Below are 27,643 nucleotides of genomic sequence, written 5' to 3'. Positions count from 1 at the left end.
CACGGGGTAACAACCAACATGCGCTTTCCTTGTGACAGGGCACGTTCCTTAAGAATTGCCATCTGTACAGCCGTTAAAACCTTCTCCACAGTGGAAAACCGCAATTCAGCCGAAGTGTACAGGTGTGACTTGTAAGCAATAGGTACTGTATCTCCTTCATTAAAAGTCAGGTACGTGAAACCCACGCCCCAGGGATAATTCTTATCACCAGGTTGGTTTGGTTATCACGAGTCTGTAAGTATTCAGAAGCGAGCAAATCAGCCTGCAAAGACTGCAGAATGGCCGAATGCTCAGGCAGCCAGCATGATTTGGAAAAAGATGGTTGTATCAAAGCATACAAAGGCTTGATACGCTGGGCATATTCCGGAATGTATGTCCTTCCGAAATTCAAAAAGCCCAGTAGAGATTGTAATTTTTTCAGTGTTGTCGGAGAGCACAATTGTGCACATTTCTCCAGGAAATGGGGTGCTAAACCCTTCCCTTCGTTGTTAAGCTCGTAACCTAGAAACAACACTGTGTACTCTGCAATGTGCGACTTTGCAAAGTTAAATTTGTAACCCACGTCAGCAAAGTTACAAATTATGCTATTTACTCGACACAGATGCTCCCAAAGATAGTCGTCTGTGAGATAAATGTCATCCACATACGAACAAGCAACTGGGTCGAAGCTCTCCAGCAGAGAGACAATGCATGCGGAAAACACTCCAGGACTATTCTTGTAGCCCATTGGGAGCCGTTTAAACATTTTTTGCACACCGGCGTGTGAGAAGTTGGCCTGGTATATAATGCTCACTAATTCTAGTGATCACTTTGTACCATGCCAAGCAACCCTTATGATGATTGGTTGTAATTCAACCTTGTAGACCAGTTATCCTAATGGTAACGTGGACAAAGCAGTCTTAGGCTAAACTCTGAAAGGCATGTGAAGCCAGCTGTTATACCATACACAACCCCCTTGAATACCAAATGAAAGGGACACCACACAGATATATATTGAAAATATATATTGATTTATTAACTATAAAATCCCCTGGACTCTTTATGAGCACAGAAGCACAAGCGTTAAATCACAAGACAGTTTAAAATACACAAAAGTTGCACAATATGGATGAGCCCTAGGGGCCACCTAAACCATATACTAAGAAAGTGGTATAAGAGATACCAGGAGGAAAGTGAAGAGGCCTAGGGCCTTGGGAATCGCTGGAGCTATTCGAGACTAGCAGTGACTAAGTCGGGAGAGGCCCACGGGACTCGGGTGCAGTGTTCAAAGTGCACGCACTTTCCAATGTAAAGTCTATGGTGCGTAAAAGTTACACAAAGTTAGTTTAAGGGCACTTCCGCTGAACCTAGAGGAACAAAACTTAAGACACAGACCCTAGAGGTGTGTACCAGTGTAGGGACACCGGCGTTGCAATGTTACCTCACCCACAGGAAGTGGGTGCACAGGGTCGAAGTGGCGTCGGGTTTTGACACGCAGGTTCTTGGCGCTTGAAGCTGAAAATGCTGCAGGCGATGTGAAGGAGAAGTGTCCGGTGGATCCAAGGGTGGATCTGAAGTGGTGAAGACCTGAAAGCAGAGGGGACAATGTTCAAAGTCACTGACCAGTGACCACCGTGGAACCAGATTGGAACCAGGCAAAGTCGGGTGCAAACAGGTGATGAGGTGTTGCTTCTCTCTGCAGCCACGTGGACACGAAGAGGTCAAGGACGTCCAGGAGTCGATCACGAGCTGTCCTTCGAAGGCTCTAGCTGATGGCGGTGTCGGCAACTCGATTAAAGCAAACAAGCCTTGGCTAATGCAAGCCACGGGGAAAGTGAAAAAGGCTTATTACTCGGACCAGCAAGGTCAGAGCGGGTACTCCTTTCTACAGGAGCGAGGGCAGGTCTAGAGCAACCAGACCCACAGTGTAAATTGTAGGTTTCGTCGCCAAAATGGCCGCTGATCACGTGACAAGCGGCCGGGATGGCGAGTCGAGTGGCACAAAGCAAAAAGGCCCCACGCAGATCGTGGAGATGCTGGAGGGCTGATCTTTGGTGCAAATGCTGCTCGGTTGTGGGGCTTCTCGAACCCCAAAGCACAACGTCGAGGGTGCCTCGGGTGCTGCGCAGTCAGCGTCTCGGGGGTCTTCCAAGATGTCCGCTCCCACGTCTCTCGATGCCTCCACGGGTCCCTTCTTTGCAGGGACTGTGGATCGGGCTGTGAGAAGTCTGGGAAGCTGGGTCTTGTCAGGCTCTGCACTCGGGCTCCGGCGGGAGGCGGCGGCAAAGCAGACGTCGAGGTGCTGGGTGATGCCTGTGTTCACAGGGTGGCCCCTCCTAGGCCACAAGGGAGATTCTCTTCAGTCTTCTGTGCAGCAGAATGTCGAAGTCCAGTCTTCTTCTTGTTTAAAGTTGATTTCAGGATGATCTGCTGTGCAATGGCACTGCTCCCACTCTTATTCCCAATCTGAGGGGTGGATCACCTACTAGGTCCCTCCTCTGGGAGGAACCAGGAAGGGGGGTGGTTACACCCCCTCTCCTTTGTCCAGCTCCTCGCCAGGACTGGGGCTGGAAAGCCCCAGAACCGGTTTGGGCTGGCTTATGCACAGGGACACCTTGTGTGCCCCAGGCATGTCTCAATCTATTCAGCCCTGTCCTACCCAATACACAAAACCCTGTCTGGGGTGGTGCTCGCACCTCCCCAGGCAGGAAACCCTTTGTCCAGGCCCTCCTCGCTGGAAGGACTCCCAGCAGCAGGAGGTCAGACATGCGTCTGTGGTGGCAGCATCCATTTTGTGATGCTGAGGCTCTGTTTAACTTTAACCGGGGTTAAGGCTACACACATGTCGTGTCCCTCTAGAAGGGTGGAATGCTATCCCCGTCGCCAGAACTGGCGAGGGGATAGTATTCCAATTCGTATGACACCTTACTCGACATGTTTTGATAAAGCCAAACCAAAGATAGCATTTAACCGCGAGGATTATAATGCACTTAAGAGTATATGGTATGGCAATATCCCGGAACAGCTTAGGTGGTGGTTCCCGACAGCTGCAGACAGGCTCAGCTCATGCTAGAGCACCATCTCACATGTAACCATGCACTCTGCCCCCAGGATTGCAGGGGCCTTCCATAGGAATGGCTTACAGGTTAACATGTGTCCAGTTTAAGGTTAGATATAGGGATACTATATCTAAGTAAGAGGTGATTACACCAACTTACCCCAGCTGAGTGATCAGCCAGTTGTGTCAAATCTGGAGGCCAGGCCAGGGGTGGCACAAGACGTGCTGCAGCCCCTGGTAGGCCTTGGATGCACCTATGCCCTGGGTACCTAGGGTACACTGTTACAGGGGCCTATAAGGTGAACCAGTTCCAATAATGTTATGCACCTAGGGTACATGGAGTCCATTTTAAGGAGAGAGCAATCAGCTTGGGGCCCTGAATAGCAGGATCCCAGGCCAACTATGTCAAAAACCAGCTAAACACCAGGCAAAAAGTTTGGGGGTAACCATAGTCAGATATCCACCTTCCTACACGGCGCATGTAAAACTGGTCCATTGGGAACTTAGACCATCTAATCTATGGGCATAAAAACCATTGGAAATGTCAAGCGTGGTTTTGAACCGTTTACGCTCAAGACTATTCACTAACGCAGAGCCATGCGTATTCTGTACTGCACAGTAACGGCAATGCGAGTTCAAATGCCTATAATCCAAAACCAAACGATATGAGCCGTCCGGCTTGTTCACAGTAAAAAGGGGGTTATTCATCGGTGACACATATGTTTCAATTACACCTTGATATTCCAATTGTTCAAGGATAGCTGCGACCGAAGCTTTCGCTTCACGCCGTATGGGATATTGAGGTTGAGGCTGTGGCTGTGACCGCAAAGGAATCTCGTGGCTTGGTGACAATTTATCCCAGCCACACTGATTGCGGTACACAGCCGGCGCAAGCGCCAGAGCCCACTCTTCTGCAAAATGCAGCGCCTCCACCCTCGGCACAGTGTGCGCGAAGCTGGGCAGGATTACCTCCTCCCCTCGCGGAGCTGCGAGAACAAAAGGTGGGGGCCAGTCAGCCTCCGAAAGTAAAATGTCATACGTAGACGAGAGATTTTCCCAAAATACCCCTTTTACAGTTCGCTGCATGTCACCTTCAATTAACAGGACAATTTCAAAAAGTCTTTCAGGGGGAGCAACATGCGTATCAGCAGTTTCAATTACAACATAAGAATCAGTCGCTGTCACCTTCAACAGTGGACGGAGGGCCTCTCTCACTATGGTAATCTCGGCTGCGCTGTCCAGCAAGGTCAGAGCCCACGTCAGATTCCGAAGCCGCGTTCTCACTATCTGGGGCATAACGATGCGCGGTCAGGGCGGCGACTTTCTTCGTAGCAACCTGTGGTCTCTTGGGCGTAGAGCCTTCCTGCTGCTCTCCACCGTTGCGCGGGCGGGGCTGACCACGTCCTTGCTGGCCACCCCGGCCCCTGCCGCCCCCTCCACCACCGGTTGACGGTGCCGATGAGTCCTGAAAGGAACGAGGAGAGCGTTGGTCAGAAGCCTGAAACCTCTCAGGCGATTTAATCATCGCGCGGTCGCGCAAATCATAAACACGATCCGACTGCGCAGGCAACGGAGACGCAGGAGCAGAAACCTGTGTTTGTTGTTGCTGTTGCTTACCCTGATTCTGCTTTTTAGGCCAATTTTGCTTTTTGGACTTTTGTTGACCACTAGTTTCCGATGTCTGACCCTGGGGCTGTTTCTTCTCCTTATCCGGAGAAGCTTTAACCCCCTTCGCATTGCGGCCAACCATTTTGTAAGCAGTCACAATAATCTTTGCCAACTGTCTGGGTCGGTCGGCCTCTTGAACCAACGCCAACGCGTTAGCCACCTGAAAGTTCACTGCATCCCCCTTGACATTCGCAAGGATTAGATCGCAAACCACTTCAAATGAGCCACACAGGCGCATGCCCAATTCAACAGCCGCCTCTGGTCCGTGCTCGTCTTGAACACGTTTAAGGACCCCACCTAGATTGGTCACAGACGGGGAGCCATAGCACCTCGAATAGACCGCCGCAAAAGTTTTTCCCCAGGTTTCACAGTCAGCAAGGTCAGGAGCCAGATCTTTCGGCAAACTTAGTGTAAGAATCCGGTGTTTATCACCCGGACTCGTATTGGGAAACACAGCTTCCAGCTGGCCGAATTTCTCAGCAAGCCAGAAAGGAAAATCATCCTTTTCTTGGGGCTTCTTACCCATCACGGAATTAACCATGGCCGGATTGATTTTCAGACCAGCATGTTCTGCACGAAGCTGTGCGCCCCTAGGGGCCGCGTCCTGAACATTACGGCTAGTGTAATGAACAAGCGCTCTAATCACTGCCACTGCGACTTCATGAAGCCGCCGCAGATCAGCCACGTTACAAGTGGCGCGTTGAGGGTGAGGAGTGAATCCAGCCAAAGCGGGCCAAGGTGTGCCCGGAATGGACAAAGGACCTAACCTCGAAGCCGATAATGAGTGTGGTAGGGCGCCACCAAACCAAACTCCATGCTGCCATGCATCTATAGGAACTTCCAGTGCTCTGTACGGAGCATACGCAGCCGGTACAGCTGTAGCAGTGTATGAATGGAACACTCCAGAATTAGCGTCCACTGGTGGAAACGTCACCCACGAATAAAACAGTTCGTACGGGTAAGCATGTTCCGCACTCACTACCAGAACAACAGCCAAGCCTTCCACAGGAACATCATACATCCGCAAATGGTCACGCACCGCAATGCGACTATGCTGCGGGATGTCCACGGCTTGTGCCATGCCAGCACAGAAAAGTTAAAACACAAAGATTACTTTGTAGCACAACTGGGTAGTAATTCAAAGAAACCTTTACAGATAGATTCAAGCTTGAAAAAGACCTATTTCAAAAATAGGTAGGTTTTTCCGACACTGCCGTTTTCCGGAAACGGGAATGAAGGCGTTAGGGTTTGAATGTTATACTACTCGAGTGTCATGATATAAGGCCAACCAACGTATGGGCGCCATGTCGCAGGGTTTCCGTTCTCTCACAGAACTGTGCACAGAGACCTAGAACCTGGGTGAGTTAGGGTGACCCACAACTCACCTTTGTTTCAGAAATCCCCTTACCTAGCTAGCTACAGTGTTGCATCGGTAGTAATTACTTCCCAATGACTTAGACAATCCAGAACATGAACTTAGAATACCTCAGGTATCGTGGAACACATGAACACTCTTTCGTTATATTATCATTCCAAACCGAAACTGGGAGGCAATGAAAACACGTGCAAGTTTGAAATGTTTATTTTTCAATGCAGCATTCTCAAACGCAGTATCTTGTATAATATCAACATACATATTATAAAAATCAGAGTCAGCAGCATCGTCACTAATCCATAGTAAGCAAAAGGTGATAACATGTTATGATGCAAAATCTATAGAATTCTGTGTCACCTATATTTCGCGCACCCTAATTAGCATATTATATTATATCTAAGAAGGTCTCATCTGGGTTCTTAGCAGGGCGGACCCATACCTCTAATTCTCAGTAGTAGATCACATCAACAGCTACCAGCTCTCAGCATGCTCAGCATCAAGTGTGTTTATTCATTTCCTGTAACTGTATCTTAAACCCACGTAGAGCCAACTATTGGCACAAACATTATTGGTGTTATGACTAACTTGGTGCGAGGATCAGGCCTACAGCAACCTTGTGTTAGGTTATTCTGAGAGTGTGCAGTTCTCAGTGTGCAGACAGTTGTACCAAGTGTACCAAGCACGACTGATATCATTGCAATAACATATTATTCTCAAATAAATCATATCATAGCCGGGTCTGGTGGCTCAGTGGACTAATGCGTCTACTTCAGGGGCCTGTGTTCGACCTCATGGTCACAGGTTCAAATCCCGGTGGGTCCACTCAGCCTTTCATCCATTTGGGGTCGATAAAATGAGTACCATTGAGTTGGGTAACAACAAACATCTGTTATTTCAGCGCCAAGAGGCCCGTAGTGGTGAACGTGCGCTTTACAAATACTCATGTTATGTGGTGGTGTTATCTTTCGTCTAGGTTAAAAGCTGCAATAACAATTAGGTGTCGTGTGCAAAACCGAAGCAGAAAGAAAATATGGCCTTTAAACATTTAATAAGCACATGCTAACTTAACACAATATATAGAAACGTAGTAACCATATGACAGTACAGTTTGCATGACGAACCGGCCAACAAAGTGGAGCGATGGACTTACTGTATAGTGGATCGGATGTTGGTGCCCTACCCCCCGGCAACTAGAGTGTTGGTGCAGGTGTCCATGCAATCCCTTCGCAGGATGTGTTAGTGAAGGTGCCTGACTCGAGAGATGCCGCTATGGCAAGGTACTCTCATTCCGCAGGTGGTGGGGCTGAGGGGTTTTCGAGAGTGGAATCATATCATATAATCATCTCCACATTTTATGACGTCATGCCAGGCCTTTTTTCTCAAATCCGTTCAAGAGCTCCAGTCTGAATCCTAATGCACCGTAGTCAATTTTATAAATATTTGGAGCTGGGTCATGCATTGTCCACATCGAATTGCACCCCCACAAAGATCCCGGACTGTAATCCATTAGAGGGTAAGCTCCTGATGGGCGACTTAGTCCATAAGACCTCCAAAATCTACCTGACTCTGTTTACAAACGGCTCCACTGCGCTATCTACTTTCCAGGCGCCGTGACAAACAGATCTAGGTGACATAAATGACGATGACTGGGTGGTAGCTCAGGACTCTCCCTGCAGTGCGGAAATATCTTCCTGTTTGCGGTTAATTCAATTTGAAAACTTCCGCAGAGCCTTCGTGTTTGCAGTGTGGGGCTAAGGAGGGTACATTCTTGCACATGGTGTGGGACTGTAGTGTTCTGATCAGCTTCTGGAGGGATGTGGTGTCCTGTTTAGCAAAGGTACTTGAATGGGATGTTCCGTTTGTCCCGAAAAGGCTCCTTCTCCATAGTACCGAGGGCATAAGCGGAAGCCGCTACAAACGTCACCTATTATTTCTTGGGCTCACCTTGGCAAAAAGGGACATTGCACGACAATTGAAGGTGGTTGCACAGTCACATTTGAGTATCTGGAAGCAGAGGATGGACTTTTATATGGGGCTTGAGGTACCGTATTCCAGACAAGGGAATTTCCCCCAAAAACATCCTAAGATTTGACAGAGGTGGGTGCATTATTTGGGGCTTGTTTCTAGAGACAGTGCACACTACCGAACAACAATTAGATGCCGAATTCAGATAATATGGCCAGGACACACATGACGTTGCAAGGAACTCTCAGACCGCAACAGCTTAAGACTTTGGTAGCTGCATCGGAGGGGTGGTGCCAGGCCCTTACTGTACATGTGTTTGTGTTGTACATGTTTACCTTGGTTTTCTTTTGGAATTAAGAACCACAATTCATCCTCTGGCATAATATATATGTATATGACCCGGCCGGGCCACATTGTTGGCAAAAACACAATAAAATTTGTTGTGGAAAAAAAAAAGCAGAGGAAAGAATTTTTTTTTTTTAATGAGGCGTTTTGTAAAACAGGAACAAGTATGTTTAATTAAATGCAGCGGCTGGGAGAGTCTTGACAGATTGCATCTGAGGAAAGTCTCTCCCTGTACAAAGTTTTGGCTGGTATTATATACATCTTGTGAGGTACAATAAGACAATTTCTGCATTCTTGAAAACAAATATCAGTCGTAAATTGACAAGTTTGGCTATTTGTTAAGGACACAGATGGCTCTTGACCTCTGGGAGAGCTAGTGTGGGCCAGTGTGTGTGTCCAGATTTCCAGCATGAGGAGTTCATGTTCACTACATGTGGTGTGCATGTCTTGTCCTGATTGGCTTTGAGTATTTCTGTCCACATGTGGTATCTAGCTTTGTGGTATTTTTGGGGACCGCATGCCTTTGTTGTCCTGATTGGCTTTGAGTATTTCTGTCCACATGTGGTATCTAGCTTTGTGGTATTTTTGGGGACCGCATGCCTTTGGTCAAATGTTTTATTGGGAATAAGACCTGTTTGCATTGCAACTTTCTGTGGGATCGATCATGATTTTCCCCGGGCGCTAGTTTGTCTTTGGGTTCAGCGAGACCCCACCAGTGACCTGTTATTGGATAGGTGTGGATCATGGGAGGAATGGGTCTGTTTCCTTCAGCAATTGGCCAACTTCACTGTGAGTGGAGGCATTCTGCCCATTCAAAAGGGGCACATCCAAGCACCAAGTAGTTCCCTATAGTGCCAGGAACTACTGTGGCAATGGGTACTTTTTAAGACCAAAAAATATTATTTTTATTTTAGCCACATTTTTTTTCGCCACTTTTATTTTTTTTTTTGATTGACGATACCCAGCAGTTTCCTTAATAAACGTTTTCAAAACTTTTTATGAGACAATTTAAGAATTGACAATTGGTAGTGCTTATATTTATCATAACTAGGAGCCCCAGAGCGGAATGTGCACTTAAATAGCCAGGACTGACTAGAGGAGTCGAACTTAGCAGCTATGTAGTCCCATGGCCCCTCCCCACTCTATTGTCATGCCAAGGCTCCACTGTTCAGTATTCCTTTAGTGCCCCTTCCTGCCTTTAGCCTTGTAGTAGAGCCAGAGAAAGCCGAGTTAATGTGTCACTTGCTCTGTAATAGGCTTTGCTTTTTTTGAATGAACCAACACTCTAAATTGGGTCTCCTCCTTGCATTTTTGTTTCTTCATTGCTTAGAATGTCTTGCTGATAATTCTTCACCCTCTTCATGTGCTAAAAGAACAAGCATTGGAAATGCAATAGGTCTTGCATTAGTAAAGTTTGAGCTATTGGTCTTATAAATGACATTTCTTTTTTTTTATGAGTTGTTTTTTAAAATAGCTAAATGAATAGCTTTGTCATTTACAATGCCAGTTTTCACTTTCGCAAATGTGTCACCTATAGCATTTGTAATGCAACATGTTTTCTGTTTACGTGACTTAGATGTATTGATATTGTAAATAACAATGGATTTTAACCTTTTTAAATAATTCATACTTAAATAAAAGTGATTGTAATTTATAATGGCAATAGCTTACATTTTTGTAAATAACTTTAGTGAAGATTATGTTCAGTGTATTTTATTGTGACAAAAATCCAAAAAACAGAAGTGAAATATTAACATCTTTTTTGACATTTGTAATAAAGCTTGAAACATTGAGAGAACATATTTGAACCAGTGACGCTGTGGTGATGCTGAGTGATGCTGTGGTGATGCTGAGTGATGCTGTGGTTGCGCTGAGTGATGCTGTGGTTGCGCTGAGTGATGCTGTGGTTGCGCTGAGTGATGCTGTGGTTGCGCTGAGTGATGCTGTGGTTGCGCTGAGTGATGCTGTGGTTGCTGTGGTTGCGCTGAGTGATGCTGTGGTTGCGCTGAGTGATGCTGTGGTTGCGCTGAGTGATGCTGTGGTTGCGCTGAGTGATGCTGTGGTTGCGCTGAGTGATGCTGTGGTGGTGCTGAGTGATGCTGTGCCGTTGAGTGATGCTGTGGTGTGGAGTAATGCTGTGGCGTTGAGTGATGCTGTGGCTTTGGTTGGTTTTGTGTCGTTGAGTGATGCTGTGGCTTTGGTTGCTTTTGTGTCGTTGAGTGATGCTGTGGCATTGTTTTTTTGGCGTTGATGGATGCTGTGCACTGAGTTGTGCTGTGGCGTTAAGTGGTGCAGTGGCGTTGTGGGGTGCTGTGGCATTTTGTGGCCTTGAGTGATGCTGTGGCCTTGAGTGATGCTGTGGCCTTGAGTGATGCTGTGGCCTTGAGCGATGCTGTGGCCTTGAGCGATGCTGTGGCCTTGAGCGATGCTGTGGCCTTGAGCGATGTTGTGGCATTGAGGGATGTTGTGTCTTTGAGTATTATTGTGGCATTGAGTGGTGTTGTGGCGTTGAGGGGTGTTGATTGATTCTTTGACGTTGACTGATGCTGTGGCGCAGAGTGATGCTGTGGCGCAGAGTGATGCAGGGGCGTTGTGTGTTGCTGTGTTATTGAGTGGTGTTGTGGTATGGAATTATTTTGTGGCGTTGACTGTTGCTGTGGCGTTGAGTGTTGCTGAGTGATGCAGTGCTATTGAGTGTTGCTGTGGCATTGAGTGATGCCGTTGCATTTAGTGATGCTGTGGCATTGAGTGATGTTGTAGCATTGAGTAAATCTGTGGCATTGAGTGGGGCAATGGCATTTAGAGGTGCTGTGGCATTGAGTGGTGCTGTGGCGTTGAGGTGTTGTGTTGGAGGGTGGAGTTGGTGGGTGGAGTTGGAGGGAGGATGTGGAAGGTGGATTTTGATTTTGAGGGTGGAATTGGAGGATGTATTTGGAGGGTGGAGTTGGTGAGTGGCGTTGGATGGTGGAGGGTGGATTTGAGGGTGGATTTTGATGGTGAATTTGGAGGGTGGATTTGGATGTAGTATTTTGATTTGGATGTTGTAGTTTGATGGTGTAGTTGGATGGTGTATTTGGAGGGTGGAGTTGGAGGGTAGGGTGATTGGGTGTCAGGGTGTGAGGGTGAGGGTAAGGGGGTGTGAGGGTGTGTGATGTGTGAGGGTGAGGGTGTTAGGGTGAGTGAGGGTTTGAGTGTTGTGAGGGCGAGGGGTGTGCAGGTGTGAGGGTGAGTGAGGTTGTGTGCGGATGAGAGGGTGAGGGTCTGATGGTGAGTGGCGTGTGAGGGTGAGTGGGTGGATGTGAGTGAGGGTGTGTGTGTGTGTGAGGGTGTTAGGGAGGGAGAGGGTGTGAGGGTGATTGAGTGTGTGAGCGTTATTGGGTGTGACGGGGTGTGAGTGTTTGTGATGGTGTGTGAGGGTGTTAGGGTGAGTGAGGGTGTGAGTGTTGTGAGGGTGAGGGGGATAAGGGTGTGAGTGAGGGTGTGTGAGGATGAGGGGTTGAGGGTGTAAGGGTGTGAAGGTGTGAGGGTGTGAATGTGAGTGAGGGTGTGTTAGGGTGTTTGAGGGTGTGAGGGTTGGATGAGGGTGAGGGTCTGAGTCAGGATTTGAGGATGTTAGAGTTTGTGTTGTTGAGGATGTGTGAGGGTGAGTGTGCTAGAGGGTGTTTAGCGTGTGAGGGTGAGTGAGGGTGTTTGAGGGTGAGTGATAATGGGTGAGGGTGTAAGGCTGAGTGATTGTGAGGGTGAGGGGGTGTGAGTGATTGATGGTGTGGGAGGGTGATGGGGTGTGAGGGTGATGGGGTGTGAGGGTGATGGGGTGTGAGGGTGATGGGGTGATGGTGAGTGATGGTGTGTGAGGGTAATTGGGTGAGGGTAAGTGAGTGTGTGTGAGGGTTATTGTGTGAGGGTGTGAGGCTAAGTGAGTGTGTGTGAGAGTGAGGGTGTGTGAGGTGGTGAGGGTGAGTGGGGGTGACTGTAAGTCTGTTGTAAGTGTGTGTGTTGTTGTGAGCTTGTGTGTGTGTGTGGCTGTGTGAGTTTGTATGTGTGTGCGTTTTGAGTACGGATTTTGGCATAGTCTTTGAATTAGTCCCTTTTCCCTTTTTTTTTTTTTTTTCTGTGCGTAAAAATGGCGGACGCTACCCTGTGCCATAACGCTACCTATGTTTTTTAGGTTAGCGTTCTAGTTTATTTTCCTGATTTACCTTGCATTTTGATTGACATGTATTCCGTCCAATCAAATTGCAACGTTTTCCTACGTAGCGTTGCAATTGCGTCACGTTAATTGGGAAACTTCCAGATCTTCACGAACCGGCGTATGTGTAAGGCGTGTCGTGCTTCCCGCGTTGTAGCTGCGTCGTTTGACAGGTAAGTTGTCCATTTAATTTTTTTTTGTGTTGTTTACCTAGTGTTTCTCTACTATATATATATTTAATACGTTTTGTAATGTTTAGTAATGTTTTATAAAGAATTTTGTTTGCGATCGTACTTGGCTTGTGTATGTACCTATTGTACTTATATGGAATGTTTCTAATTTTCCTTATTTAATTTTTTTTGCTTACTTTTATGTAATGTATGTCATAAAGAAAAAGTTTTTGGATGTACTCTTTCCACATGTTGCTATATTTGTTTAGTTGACAATGTGTTATTTAAACAGTACTTTCTTTTATTCTTCCTTGTGTTTTTGTGTTGCTTAAATCGTATTTATGTTTTTATTTATCCGTATACTTTGTGATTTTCGACCACCTTTAAATATTAGTACTTATTGTAATGGTACGTAGAAGCTATATTTGCTGTATAGTTTGAAACATACATGTTTTGATGCGTATGAGCAGCAATTCCTTATCTATGTTTTTTTATGTATATAAAATTTTAAAGCAATACTTATGGAGTGTAAGCTTATACTTTTCAAAACATGTATTTTTTTATCAAAAAGAAATGTTATGTTTTCAATACCATTTGAATGACTATAAAGTAGTATGTATGTTAATTAATGGCAAAGTATACGTATGAAGCCACCTTTATTATTAGTTTTGTTTTTTTTGAGTAGTTTGAGCGGAATACTTTATTGTAGTTCTGGAAGAATTGCAATTAGGCTGTGAAGTCTGGTGCTCTTGTGATTAGGCACTTTCTTTGTTTTGTGGATTATTCCCGCCATTGTTTAATGCTTTATTTATTTTTCCTTACTTTAATAACTGCTTTATGTTGTGAATTTGTGTCCTTTAGATGGCTTTGTCCCCATTTAAAGTGTTCTATTACTCGCTGTGTATTCAGATGTTTCTCTATTTTGTTTGCATTTATTGTTTTTTTTTTAAATGTTATATTTTACAATCCCTTTCTGCATTTTTATGTATTAATTGCTGCACTGTCCTCGCGATGCATTAAGTTTTCATTTTTGAATACCTACAAGTGTGTAATCTGATGTTCAGTTATTGAAATAAACGTTGCCGAACACTATTTACGTGTGGAGTTGGAGGGTGGATTAGTAGTTGGAGGGTGGAGTTGTAGTTGGAGGGTGGATTTGTAGGGTGGTATTGTAGTTGTAGGGTGGAGTTGGAGGGTGGACTTGGACGGTGTGAGGGTGAGTGGATGTGAGGGTCAGGGGGTGTGAGGGGGTGTGATGGTGTGTGAGGGTGAGTGAATGTGACGGTGTGAGGGTTGTGAGGGTGAGGGTGTGTCAGGATGAGGGGGTGAGGGTAAGGGGGTGTGAGAGTGTGTGATGATAGGTGTGGGTGAGTGAGGGTGAGAGTTTGAGGGTGAGTGTTGTGAGGGTGTGAAGGTGAGTGAGGGTGTGCGAGTTTGAAGGTTGAGTGTGTGACTGTGGGTGAGGGTGAGGGTCTGTGAGGGTGAGTGTGTGTGAGGGGGTGTGAGGAGAGGGGGTGAGGGGGTGATGGTGAGTGATGGTGTGTGTGGGTGAGGGTGTGTGAGGGTGAGGGTGTTGAGGTTGTGAGTGAGGGTGAGGGTGTGTGGGTGAGTGATGGTGTGTGAGGGTGTGAGTGTGATTGAGGGTGTGAGGGTGTGTGAGGTTGTGAGAGGGTGTGAGGGAGGGTGAGGATGAGTGAGGGTGTCTGAGTCTGAGGGTGGGTGAGGGTGTGAGTGGGTGTGAGTGGGTGTGAGTGTGAGGTGTTGTGATGATGCCTATAAGTGATCATTTTTTCTCCGTGAATATTGCACACTTCAAATGTATTAATGTTGTGAAGCGTTGTTTCAGAAGCTAATAGAGACCTATGTAATGTTGATTGATGCAGGTGTTGGCGCTGAATCAAAAAACAAACACATCAGTAACTTTTTTTATATTCTGCATTTAAAAAGTTATCTTTTTTTTTGTAAGGTACATATCAATTTGCGCTGCAAAAGCTTCGCTTGCATTAACATAGATGCGCAGTCATTTTGTCTGTTTGCTCATTAGAGACAATGTTTACCTCCTTTTAATTTTTCGACCACAGATGCGTAATAATTGTGGCAAAGTATACGTATGAAGCCACCTTTTATTAATTGTTTTGTTTTTTTGTGTAGTTTGAGCGGAATACTTTATTGTAGTTCTGGAAGAATTGCAATTAGGCTGTGAAGTCTCGTGCTCTTGTGATTACTCACTTTCTTTGTTTTGTGGATTATTCCCTGCATTGTTTAACGGTTTATTTATTTTTCCTTACTTTAGTAACTGCTTTATGTTGTGAATTCGTGTCCTCTAGATGGCTTTGTCCCCTTTTAAATTGTTCTATTACTCGCTGTGTATTCAGATGTTTCCCTATTTTGTTTGCATTTATTGTTTTTTAAATTTTTTTTTATATTTTACAATTCCTTTCTGCATTTTGATGTATTAATTGCTGCACTGTCCTCGCAATGCATTAAGTTTTCATTTTTGAATACCTACAAGTGTGTAATCCGATGTTTAGTTATTGAAATAAATGTTGCTTAACGCTATTTACGTGTGGAGTTGGAGGGTGGATTAGTTGTTGGAGGGTGGAGTTGTAGTTGGAGGGTGGAGTTGTAGGGTGGTATTGTAGTTGTAGTATGGAGTTGGAGGGTGGACTTGGACGGTTTGAGTGTGAGGGTGAGTGGATGTGAGGGTCAGGGGCTGTGAGGTTGTGTAATGGTGTGTGAGGGTGACGGTGTGAGTATGAGTGAGGGTGAGGGGGTGAGGGGGTGTGAAGGTGAGGGGGTGAGGGTAAGGGGGTGTGAGAGTGTGATGATAGATGTGAGTGAGGGTGAGAGTTTGAGGGTGAGTGAGGGTGAGTGTTGTGAGGGTGTGAGGGTGTGAAGGTGAGTGAGGGTGTGCGAGTTTTAAGGTTGAGTGTGTGACTGTGGGTGAGGGGGTGTGAGGGTGAGGGGGTGAGGGGGTGATGGAAATGTAGATAGAGGATGTGGCGAAATGGTATGAGCTGAGTGTGCGTCCGAAGTTACCCAAAGCAGTAGGGTGGTCGCTTATGGCCTTGTGACGTTGCCTGTCATCACTTCTAGCAATGACTGACCCCAATGCCCTCTAATGTAGACCTTATTGCTATGAAGATCTCTGGATCCAGTCATATGACTGGGGATTGTTCTACAGGTGATCAATCTGCAGCATGGTGTGGTGGGTGCATTGGTGGAGCTGTGTGGTGGGTGCATCAGTGGAGCTGTGTGGTGGGTGCATCAGTGGAGCTGTGTGGTGGGTGCATCAGTGGAGCTGTGTGGTGGGTGCATCAGTGGAGCTGTGTGGTGGGTGCATATGTGGAGCTGTGTGGTGGGTGCATATGTGGAGCTGTGTGTTGGGTGCATCTGTGGATCTGTGTGGTGGGTGTCTCGGTGGAGCTGTGTGGCGGGTGCATCTGTGGAGCTGTGTGGTGTATGCCTCGGTGGAGCTGTGTGGTGATGGAGCCTAGAGTCAGAATGTATCAAATGTATGCTGCTGAATGGGAGAGACACTGGGGTATTTGTGTTTAAATTCGTTTGCACGTCTTATTTTCTTTGTTTAGGCTGTATGTTTAAAAGGCATGTTGTGAATATAATTTGTGACCGAAATGTAGATAGAGGTGTGGCGAAATGGTACGAGCTGATGTATGCTGCTGAATGAGAGAGAGGCTGGGTGATTTGTGTTTAAATTTGTTTGCACGTCTTATTTTCTTTGTTTAGGCTGTATGTTTCAAAGGCATGTTGTGAATATAACTTGTGACCGAAATGTAGATGGAGGTTTGGCGAAATGGTATGAGCTGAGTGTGCGTCCGAAGTTACCCAAAGCCTCTGGTGAGTGTGTTTATGTGAAATGAATTGGAGAGTGAGGCGCGCATGCTGGAGAGTTTTTGCGTTTAGTATGCAGCTGAATGTTAGATTTGTGTGTGTTAATCGTGTTTTAAGTGTAAGTTGAGGCTGTGGCCACAGTGGATCCCTAGCACGCTGTAGAGGGAGGGGGTCCGTAGCACGCTGTAGAGAGAGGGGGTGAAAGAGTAGGCATGATGAATGGGAGTGAGTCTGTGTGTTTAATTTTATTTGTACACAAGTATTTTTTAATTGAAGCTAGCCATCCCTCCTGTGACTCAAAGTTGTTACCTTATGATGCAAGCATCTTGCCTATAATCTGAATGTATCAAATGTATGCTGCTGAATGGGAGAGAGGCTGGGTGATTTGTGTTTAAAGTTGTTTGCACGTTTTTTTTTAGGCTGTATGAGCGTGCTGGAGAGAAAGGGGAGAGGCGGCCAGGAGGGGAGAGACGGCCTGGCGCCCGTCAAAGTGAAAGCCGTGGGCAGTGAAAAAATTAGGGGAGGAGAAATGCCCAAGGCACAGCGCACGCTGTATGAGCGTGCTGGAGAGAAAGGGGATAGGCGGCCAGGAGGGGAGAGACGGCCTGGCGCCCGTCAAAGTGAAAGCCGTGGGCAGTGAATAAATTAGGGGAGGAGAAATGCCTAACACAGCGCACGCTGTATGAGCGTGCTAGAGAGAAAGGGGAGAGGCGGCCAGGAGGGGAGAGACGGCCTGGCGCCCGTCAAAGTGAAAGCCGTGGGCAGTGAATAAATTAGGGGAGGAGAAATGCCTGAGGCACAGCGCACGCTGGGGATAGCCGTGGGAGGGAGCCTTGTCGCTTTCATGTGCACGCGCTTTTAATGTCAATGCGCTTGCGCATGGAGCTTAAATTTCACGGGCACTGCAAGGAATCGCTATGGAATCGCAAGTTGGTTAAAGTCTGTTTAAGCTGCTGTAGTCTCGCAAGCTCAATGTGCATGCGCATTGACAGGCGAGATCTAAAAAGGTGGGAGGTGCGCCCTCTTCATAGTATGCTGCCTGCATGATGTACTGTTCCATATCGGAGTCATCCACATTATGGTCTTCAGTGTGAACCCATAAAACCTAAGTTTAACCCATGCTCGCACGATTTGGAGACTACTGTTGGTCATTTTACATGTTGGCTGCAATTTTAGTGTTCAGCCATCTTTTTGAGAGACCTGCTTTTCTAATTGGGTTTTGGGTCAGGGTTTGCTGCAGGTACTTCTGCGGTGGCTTTTTAAGACAAAGATGGAATTGTACTAAATTAAATGTTGAGAAAGTGTAAAGAAAAATGTAGCTACATTTCGTCCCTTTTTTCTCTTTACTTTATTTATGCAGATTTGCTCTTCCATGAACCGCGGTTCTCCTCTCTATTTTTTTGTTACATTCCACAGAGACCAGTCTAGCTACATAAGATGGCTGAATAAACGTGTGCAGGAATTGAAGCTTTCGTGCAGCACTGTGCACTACTAGGTGAAGATTCCCTATCCCTTACCTCTACCTACCGCCCTACATTTTTACATAAATCCGGTCACAAGGTAGTATTTAAAGAATATATCACATGAGGTATTAGGGTGCTCCAAGTATTTTGGGGAATGTAGTGGTGCATGTGTCGGTTACAAAGGGCCAATATGACTTAAAGACCACTTAACATGATGGCTAAGGTAGCCTGTTCCTTACATTAAAGGAACATCGCAGTAACCCGAGCATGAATTCCTATGGGTCACCTCCTCCTTTTTGAGGCTATCTGAGTTGGGTAGCAGTAAATATATATTATCTCTCAATAGTGTCAAGAGACCCCGCTGATCAAATGTTAAATGTACATATATCCCTACTATTCTACTTTTACTGTTTAATTCTTTTCATCACAGTATTGCTGAGACACGTTCAGATGTATAACCGTGCTGTTACCTCTTCAGATGCAGAACTGATAGATTACTGATTATGCCACAGCTCGCCTATGCTTCCAATGTGATGCTGACCCTAGGCATATAAAGGACTTCTCCCAGGACCTTCCAGCATGCAAATTCTAATGTTTACATGAATGTCTCTAATCCAAGTCTGCCTATCGGATGTGACCCTGATAAGTTGCTGTAGTGCAGCAAACTTGCTGCATATCATATATGCAGAAGGTACAGTGAGAATACATACATTGGCAGTGGTTGGATGGTGGTCCCTCCAGAACTTACAATGACTAGTCATACAATCCTGAGTGCTGTGAACATTTTAGGTTCAAAAAATAAAGCTTTGCTTATGGCACCGAAATGCATTGAGACTGTCCTGAGTGAGGAAACATTTTGGAACTACACAAAGCCCTAACACACCTGTGGGCTCCTCTCCTTTGCACCCTCCTCTCATTCTCTTTTGTCGATTCAAACATTCCAATGCACCCTGTGTCTTTGTCTTACTTTATTAATAGATTTTCCCTCCAACAGTCTTTATTCACAGTCCCAGCCTCTGTCATTTTAATATGGTGTATGCATCTTTACTTTCACTACCCTTATGTTTTTTGAGATGTCTAAGGACTTGAGGAAGTCCATCTTATTAGGAGGAGACATGTTGGCGCTATGCCATACCCAGAAAAGGAATACAAAACAGTCAAGTACCTATCCCTGAATTTGCTACATTTGAGAGTATTTAGATCTCTTTTGCTTCCTTTTGTGTATAAAAGTCAAGATTGAGGAATGTTTTTCTTCAAAACAAAAAATGTTTGTTTTTAATTAAAGTCTTTTCTTACACAAAATATGTGAATTAGCTGTATTCCGCAGTCTTTAAAAACCTTAGGATTGTTACTTGAATTTGTCTGGGTTCTTACAGACATGGATGTCATGCCTGCAGGGCCAACCACCACCTTTCTCTGCTAAGCTTTGGAGGGATCCAACCTCCACCACCCCTGAACGATTGAGACTGGCCTCAAACGGTGGAAGGGCACGGCACCCAGGGTCATTGAGGATGCAGTTGACAGGACCTGGGACCAGTCGCACTCCCCGATTAAGTTGTGATCATATAGACTCTTGGGCGAATTGTGGGTAGTTTTCTCTCCCTTCTGCTTTATTGGGAGATGGGACGTTCTCCTTGTTGTCCTACTGTGAGTCCTTTCTGGGAGGTGGGGGGGGGGGGGGGGGGGGGGTGGAGTTCTCCTTTGTGCATCCTGGGTCCCCTGTATTTTAAAAACCTGGTTGTGTATGAGCACCGGTTTGCCCTCCTTCCTTCTTCCCTTTCAGTATAGTGCTGAGATGCAATTGTTGAGCTGGGTGTCTGAGTGTGATGTGCTACTATGGAGGAGCCGTTTGCTTCAAAAAGCCTGGACCTGCTCTTTGTTCTTCCTGTGGATTGGGAGCGTTGGGTAGGCGAGAGACTGGGATGTAAGCTCATCTATTTTTGTTTTGAGATTTGTTTTCACCTCTGTGCCTCGTTACCGGAGCTGTACCTACTTTTACTGGGCCTTCAGGGATTGTTGCTTTGCTAGAATTTTCTGCACCAGTGATTGTGTCCTTTTCCCAGCCTTGAAGCTGCTTCCCCCTTCCTTGCTGCTGGTGGTTTTCCTTTGAATGTGCCTATGGCTCCGTATTGGAGCACATGTCCGCATAGTCACAGGTGCCCCCCACGGCCCCATATTCGAGACCCAAGTGCATGTGTATTATACCCCATAATGTGAATGTTCTTACCAACTTCATTAAGCAGAGGAAACCCCTTACTTATATAGTGATACACTCCCCTCGTGATGCCTTCATGCAGAAGACTATGTTATTGCCCCTCGAGGCGTAGAAAGTTCAGAGTGACTGGGTGAGCAGGGTTATCCGCAGAAGCCTTCTGCCTGGCTTGTGGTTCTACCAGCCCTTCACCCTCCCTGAAGAAGTGCAGGGTTGCAATCCTTTTCTACAAGTCCTTTTCTTTTACAATTTCGAAAACTTGGACTGATCCCCTGGGTCGTTATGTGTTTGTGAAGTTCAGGACCTTATACCAAACCTTGATTGTGAGCTCCGTGTATGCCCCCAGTCAGGAATGTGTGCCCTTCCTCTCCTCGCTGTTGCTCCTCCTGACTGAGTTTGGCACCACCAGGATGATTATTGGAGGGACTGGAATGTGGCACTGGAACCCCAGCTTGGCCACTTGGGTCCTCTAGATAAGGCCAACGCAAGAGGTAGGGCGATCCTGCATGATGTAATGGGAGATCATGTCCTGCTTCACACCTGGTGTCTGATGCACGCCCGGGATAGGAAATGCACCTTTCTGTCATGTGTTCATGGGACATGTTCTTGGATTGACTTCTTCCTCCTCTCCCATTCTACCTTGCCCTTGATGAGTGCCTGCACTATGTAGTTGTGGGGGATCTTGGATCATTCCCCGGTCCTACTGGAGCTCGACCCTGGCCACGTCTCCCCTCCCTTCAAGCAATGGAGTTTGAACTTCTTTCACTATTGGATGCTGGAGGCCAAAAGACAGCTGTGGGAGAACTGTTGCAGCTATCTCGGGGATAGCAAACATTCTGCGTCTTCTGTGTAGCTTCTCTGAGCTGTGGGCGAGGCCACTGTGAGGAGGGCTTTGGTGAGAGACTTGACCCTCTGCAAGCCAGTGGCCCGGGAAAGAGAAGGCCCGGTTGGAGGTTGACATTCAGTCCCTCTTGGAGGCTTATACAAGGAACCCCTCCTGGATCTCCTGGGGGGACTCAAGCACGCCAAATTTGAGTTGAATACCTGAATACCAGGAAGGTAGACTGCTGGCTGCTCAGCAGCACCAACTGGAGGCTATGCGAGGGGAGACTGGGGAACTTCTCACACTTCTGGTGGAGATCACAGAGGCGTTTGCCCACTTTCTTGAAGCAGTTTATCAGTTGGAGGCTCCTGCTGGCCAACCCTTGGGTCAGTATTTTCTCATGCCATTCGACTGACCCCCTCCAACCGCACCCCTTCCCCCCCCCTGCCCCCCCCCCCCCCTCCGCTAACCCGCCTTGTCGGAAGTGGGCTGTCTGCTCCTAAAGGAGGATGAAATTGTTGGCAATATGTCCAATAATAAGGCCCTAGGAGACAACGGGTTCCCGATAGAGTTCTACAAGATTAATAAGGACCTGATGGTCCCCCCTGTTATACAAATTCTTTAAAGCGCTGGAAGGCCCCAACACCCTATGCCATGAATATAAAAAAGCTCTCCTTAGTCTCATTTTGAAACCCAATAAGGATCCAACTAGTTGTGCAAGCTACTGCCCCATTTTGCTTCTCAATGTGGAAATGAAGGCGCTTGCGATAATTCTGGCGACTTGTCTCAATTGGGTGATCCCAAATCTTATCCAGGACTCCTAAGTGGATTCATGCCCGTCCAGTCCTCCTGCAGTCATGCACCTCCTGGTGAATGCCCTATGACATGGCTGTGATGATAGGGTTGAGTGGAGGTAATTATTCCACACTCTGGACAGGACTGGGCTAGTTCTAATTTTATTGGACAAGGTCAAATAGCTTTACTCCACCCCCTCCGCACAGGTTGATTTTTCTAACTTATGGGGGACGAGACCGGGATGTCCGTTGTCCCCTCCCTTGATTTCCTTGCAACTGGAACCCTTTGCGGCCACCATCCGACGTTTGGTCATCATCAGGGGGTATTGATATTTCTGCAGTTCAATACAAGATTCTGCTATAAGCAGATGACATTTTGCTATCCTTGAGTGACCCGGGGGCTTCTTTTAACCATCTTATTTCTGTGATTGACAAGTTTTCAGCCTTATCGGGATAGAAGATTAATTGGACCTCGAGTGAGGATATTCTGCTGACACTCTGTGACCCCCTTCAGCTGGGTCCTCACATTGCACCAGACTCTACGGGCTACTTGGACAATGTGGAAAGGGCACATCGGCTCCTGCGGGAATGGGGGGTGGACATTCCACAGTCCATAAACTGGCACCATTAGGGTTTGAATATGGGCATTACTGTTGCACACCACCAAATCACCTGGACGTTCTGGGTGGAATGGTGAATTCGGACTGTAAGGGACCTGCTAGTGGGTGATTCCTTTCATCCGTTTGAACCGCCAAGACCAACATTCCATCTTCCTCAATCGCAGTCATTGCATTACTGGCAGTTGCACCACTGCCTCGGAGGTATGCTGGGCTGCGACTCTATAACACTTTCCGTCCACCCAGTGTTGGGTTACCTCTGGTTGTGGGGCCTCGCTTAGGGAGCCATCTCGAATCTTTATCAAGTCCTCATTGACAATATTTACTCTCAGGACATTCGCACCTCCTTTCGGGTCTATTGGCAGGACTGTCTGGGTACGGAATACTCCGGTGAGGACTGGAGGAATGTTTTGGATTGCCACAATTGTTGCCTTTGCGAAGCACGTCTTAAGTATTCCTACTTCAGGATTTTTTTTTAATTGGTACTGGAGGCCATATAAACTCTGCAGAGCTTGGATTCTGCCAGTGGTTACCTGTTGGTGCTTCTCTTGTGCTACGTGTGGTTTGTTCCATGTTCTTTAGAGCTGTTGCGCACTGGTTCCCTATCGGCATTCTGTGTGGCGAACTCTACTAGCTCCCTCCTCTTCAAGCACTCAGCCAAAATGTCTCTGTTAAATAACTTTACGGAGGTGGAGGACGTGCCCTCCCATTGCGACGTTGGCCATTGACAGCCCTCCTGATGACCAAGATATGTAACCTTCTACAGTGGCGCTCTCCCCAGGTGCCCACACAGCAGGAATGATCCGCAGAGCTGCACTGACTGCCCACGGATGAGAAGCTGGTGTATAAACTTCAGGAAAGCCTGCCTGTCTTTGAGGAGGTGTCTGCCCCCTTCCTGTGACTGAGTGAGCTCTAATCCCGGCTTATGGACGTGCAGGGTCTCCTGGACATTTTGCAGGGGCCAGGGCCCCTTGCCCTGCCCCCTCCCTCTCCCTGGGGCCTGAAGTGCGGGTCACCTGCTGTGGGCTGGCACTTGGTCCTAAATGGAGGGGTGTTTCTGGGCTTAGCTTTGTCCACAGATGTTCATAAGGTGTGCCTGGTTGTTTCTGAAAGTGGTTACAGAAGCATAGGATTGATGGGTTTGCATTTAGCTGGGGTGGTACCAGTGTGACGGGAGGGGGTCATTCTTAAGAGGTTAGCAGAGAGTCTGGTGAGGCACCCTGTGTGGTTCGGGGATTAATCCCCCTCCTTTTACTACTTTCTTGAAGCGGTTTATCCATTGGAGGCTCCTGCTGACCAACCCTTGGTTCAGTATTTTCTCAGGGCCGTTCGACTGACTCTTCTCATGTCTGTGTTTTTATTTTTTCCTAATTGTTCTGCTTTTTCTGACCATGTTGTCTATGGTATTCTTTTTTTAATGTATGTACACTTCATGGGATTTTGGAAATAATGCCTGTAAAGCTTTGAAATCTGAATAATGAGTTGTTAAAAAAAAAAGAGGATTGTTACTTAATTTACAAATTCCTTGTTTACCATAAACCTTTGAATGTGTTTTTCTTTAGACGGAGGACAGTAGTGAGGAGGAAAGTGGAGGGATCGGCCCTTTGCCTGCAAAAAGTCCAGTTGATCATTCTGTGGCTGAGGATTTTGTACGCAGAGCACAGAAGATGAAAAAAAAGCTTACTTCAGGTGATGATGTAAGTACCTTGCAGTCTTGGTTTCATCAGGAAGTGTTTGCAAGTGTATTAAGGAGTATGATTGATTAAAAATCATTTCCATAACAAGAGTGAGCTTTTTGATTTTTTGATGCACATTTAAGTGTGCCACCTCGCTGTTTTTTTGTGCTAACCAAAATTCCACTTTATTTGGAAGCCATTGTTAGGGGATACAGACCTCTTTCAGCGCATTTGGATGCCAGCTACATTAGGCACGAGTGAAATTGAGAAAATGCCCATTGGCCTGTTTTTTTTCTCTGTTCAAATTGTGAGTTTTCTATAAATTCGTAGAACATACTCGATACTCTTATAAATGCCAGTAAAGTAGCTCAGAGTTTTGATTCTATTCTGCAACGATAAGCAACATTTACAAGATGACCGATTCTTCTCTTGGTAGGGGCACTTCAGCATTTTATACCATTGAAGTGTAGAAAGTGAGCGCCATTGAGTTGAAATATTAAACCAGTTTTTAAGATCCAGTGAACAAATCATTTACTGTGACATGTTTTATAGAATGGGCATCAGTGTTTTTACACTACTAATTGAATGATGTAGTAGATCATTAGTAGCTAAAAAAAGTAACACAAATTACCTTTGTAGTTGTTGGATTGGTATGGAGGTTTATTTGGAGTAATACCAGATGAACCACCAAATACCACTTTAATATGATGAGGTTTAACTGGCCTCTGATATAGCCATGGACTCATTATTAACCCCTGTACAGTTACCTGTAACTGTAGCAGCTTAATATCTTGCTGTTAAAGCTAGTAATGTGTATTAGTCATTTGTGTGAATACTGAAAAATGTTCAAGGATCTGGATGTATCGTATTTTGAACTGGTAGCTTGCCACTTAGTGATTGGACTAAAACTGTTCAGATACATCTTTGCATCTGTATACACTGCCACACCACTCCCCACCCCTTAACCCATTTTACTGGTCCCCATGCAGATACACATCCGTCGCTAGTTTTTCTTACTTTTTTAACATTCAAGTTCCCCCACTGCACCCTCTGAGTGTGTAGTTGAGAACTGGAAGAAGGCTGAGTTCAGAAGCGAGGTGTCACAAGAAAGAAAATGGATGTTTGCATGGACAAAGGGTTATGTGACCATGGCTTTCTCCCTCCACATACAACATATACTGAAAGGTGACAAGCCATAGTTGCCCACAAGGATGGAGGGGGCACCTTTTCTGACACTGCTGCAACTTGATTTCGATCAGTAACCATTCCTTTGTGACCTCAGTCGTCACATCAGCTCTGCACATCTCCTCCCTATTAGGGCCTCTGCCTTCTTTTTTTTTTTTTGCACAGGATGGAAAGGCTACTTTTCTTATGTGCTTAGGGACTGTGCTCTTCCCAAATCTGCAGTGATATGTTACGTGATCCACATTACTGTAGTTAATAATTTCATGCGTCTGTCTGCAGGAACTACAGTACATTTATTTATTTATTTTGAAAGTTTTATAGAGCGCGAACAAGACCCTTGCGGGTATCAGAGCGCTTTACAGTACATGTGTATAGGCTTATCAAACAATAGGATTAAGCAGGACCATAAGAATAACATCAGAAAGCTTACTAAACAAAAGGACAAATCAAACATTAAGGATAAACAGGACCATAATTAATAGCAGCAAAGACAATCACGAATAGAAGGGCAAATCAGATATGGTACAGAACCGGATCGGTCGGTCTGAAGGGTGATGGTAATACATTGATGATGAAAACGTCAAAATAAATGGAACAGACTGAACATATAAAAAGCCAAGCAGTGAGGTGCACAGCAAGGGCGAAACATGCGGATCATGGAAGTGGCAAAATTGATTAGGTTGATAGGTATGATGAATGGAGTAGGGGTTCTCACAATCATGTGAGGCTATGTTTACGTAAATCTTGCCATAATGATGCCTTTTACTTCCAGTTTGAAGGAAGAGGTGTAGGGGTTCAGTCTTATTTCTGGTGGAAGGGCATTTCATATCCTGGGTGCCATTCCTGAAAAGGAACGATTATACGTTTTTTTCTTATTGAATTTTTGTGGTTTCTGAAGGAGGTTTTCCGCACTTCTTGTTGATCTTGACCCTCCAGATATTGTGAGTTTTTGTGTGAGATAGCTGGGTGCAGTATGATGTAGGGCCTTGTGTGTCATGCAAGCTATTTTCTGGTGGATTCTGGCTTCAAATGGCAGCCAGTTTAAAGATTTTAGCTCCGGGGAGATGTGGGCCCTTCTTTTCGAGCCAATGATGAGTCTCGCTGCCGCGTTGGTGGAGGCTCTTGGAGGAGCTGTAGTGGCTTTGGGGAGACCGCATAACGAGACACTTCCATATTCCTCACCTGACGTTTTAGCTGCACTCCCTGATTCCTATTACGCCCTTCGGGCCGATTGCCCCGATGGGAAAACTGGCAGAGGTGTAGCCATGATTATTCAATCCAACCTTCAGTTCCAACTGCTTCCCCACCCTCCTATACCTAACGTAGATTTTCTAGTGGCTCAGTCAACAAATCTTGTGGCCCCCCTCACTGTAGTTCTTATATACCGTCCCCCCCCCAGACCATGCCTCACTTTGTGCTTGCCCTACAGGAGCTGTTGGCCATTTTTGTGGTCAACAACTCCTCGGTCCTTTTATTGGGAGACCTCAACTACTGGCCCGGTGATTCCAGGGAAGATAGGGCTTCCAAAGATTTCACGGATATTATGTGTGGTCTTAATTTTATTTCTCACATCCACTCTCCTACCCATTTACATGGTCACACTCTCGACCAGTTATGGTCGGCCAGTCGAGTGATTTCTTCCACCACTATTCTTCCCTGCGCCTGGTCGGATCACTCGCTTATCTCTTTCACTATTGACCTTGGAGCCACCGATAAGCCCTCCCTGCCTAAAAACATCTTAGCACGGAACTGAAATCGGGTGGATTTTAACGCTCTCTGTTTGTCTGTGACGGCCCTTTCTCCTGACTTATCTGACCTTTCTCTTGATCATCAAGTTGATGCCATTGACGGTTGGCTGTCCACCTCATGCGACCCAGTGGCCCCTCTCAGGAGGATCAAGGTGTGTCGCCTCCACGAAGCCAACAGGTGGTTTACCGATGATCTTAAAGTCCTAAAACTGTCTCTCAGGCAGTCAGAACGCCAAAGGAGGCGCAACTATTGCCCCCTCCTGAGAGATCGCTATAAGAATCTTCTGAACAACTATAAGGGAGCTATTCTCTCAGCTAAACTAGACTACTTCTCCGGCAAGATTCTGTCAGCGGCAAATAAAACTAAGGAGATCTTCTCTATCGTTCACTCCCTGGGCCGCATCTGATAGAGCCAGCCCCTATCCAGTCCCATCTCATGCCCTCTGTCTTTCCTTGAATGACTTCTTTCTTGAGAAGATTGCTACCATCAAACGGAATATTATTCCGCCTTCTTCTCCTCTTCC

General features: G+C 46.3%; 1 protein-coding gene across 1 annotated transcript in view; it reads left to right on the top strand.

The window, feature by feature from the left end:
• The window catches only part of GPALPP1 (GPALPP motifs containing 1), a 159,232-nt gene that overhangs the window by 60,718 nt on the left and 70,871 nt on the right, over positions 1–27,643 (top strand). Inside the window, exon 5 of the mRNA XM_086935015.1 lies at positions 24,073–24,207. Within this exon, the coding sequence (XP_086791141.1) occupies positions 24,073–24,207 (135 nt within the window). The remainder of the gene's footprint in view (positions 1–24,072; positions 24,208–27,643) is intronic.

The sequence above is a fragment of the Lissotriton vulgaris genome, chromosome 8 (genome assembly GCF_964263255.1).
Source record: "Lissotriton vulgaris chromosome 8, aLisVul1.2, whole genome shotgun sequence".
NCBI classification, from domain to species: Eukaryota; Metazoa; Chordata; class Amphibia; order Caudata; family Salamandridae; genus Lissotriton; species Lissotriton vulgaris.
Note: the sequence above shows the minus strand (reverse complement) of the source record. Positions and strands in the feature narration are given on the sequence as shown.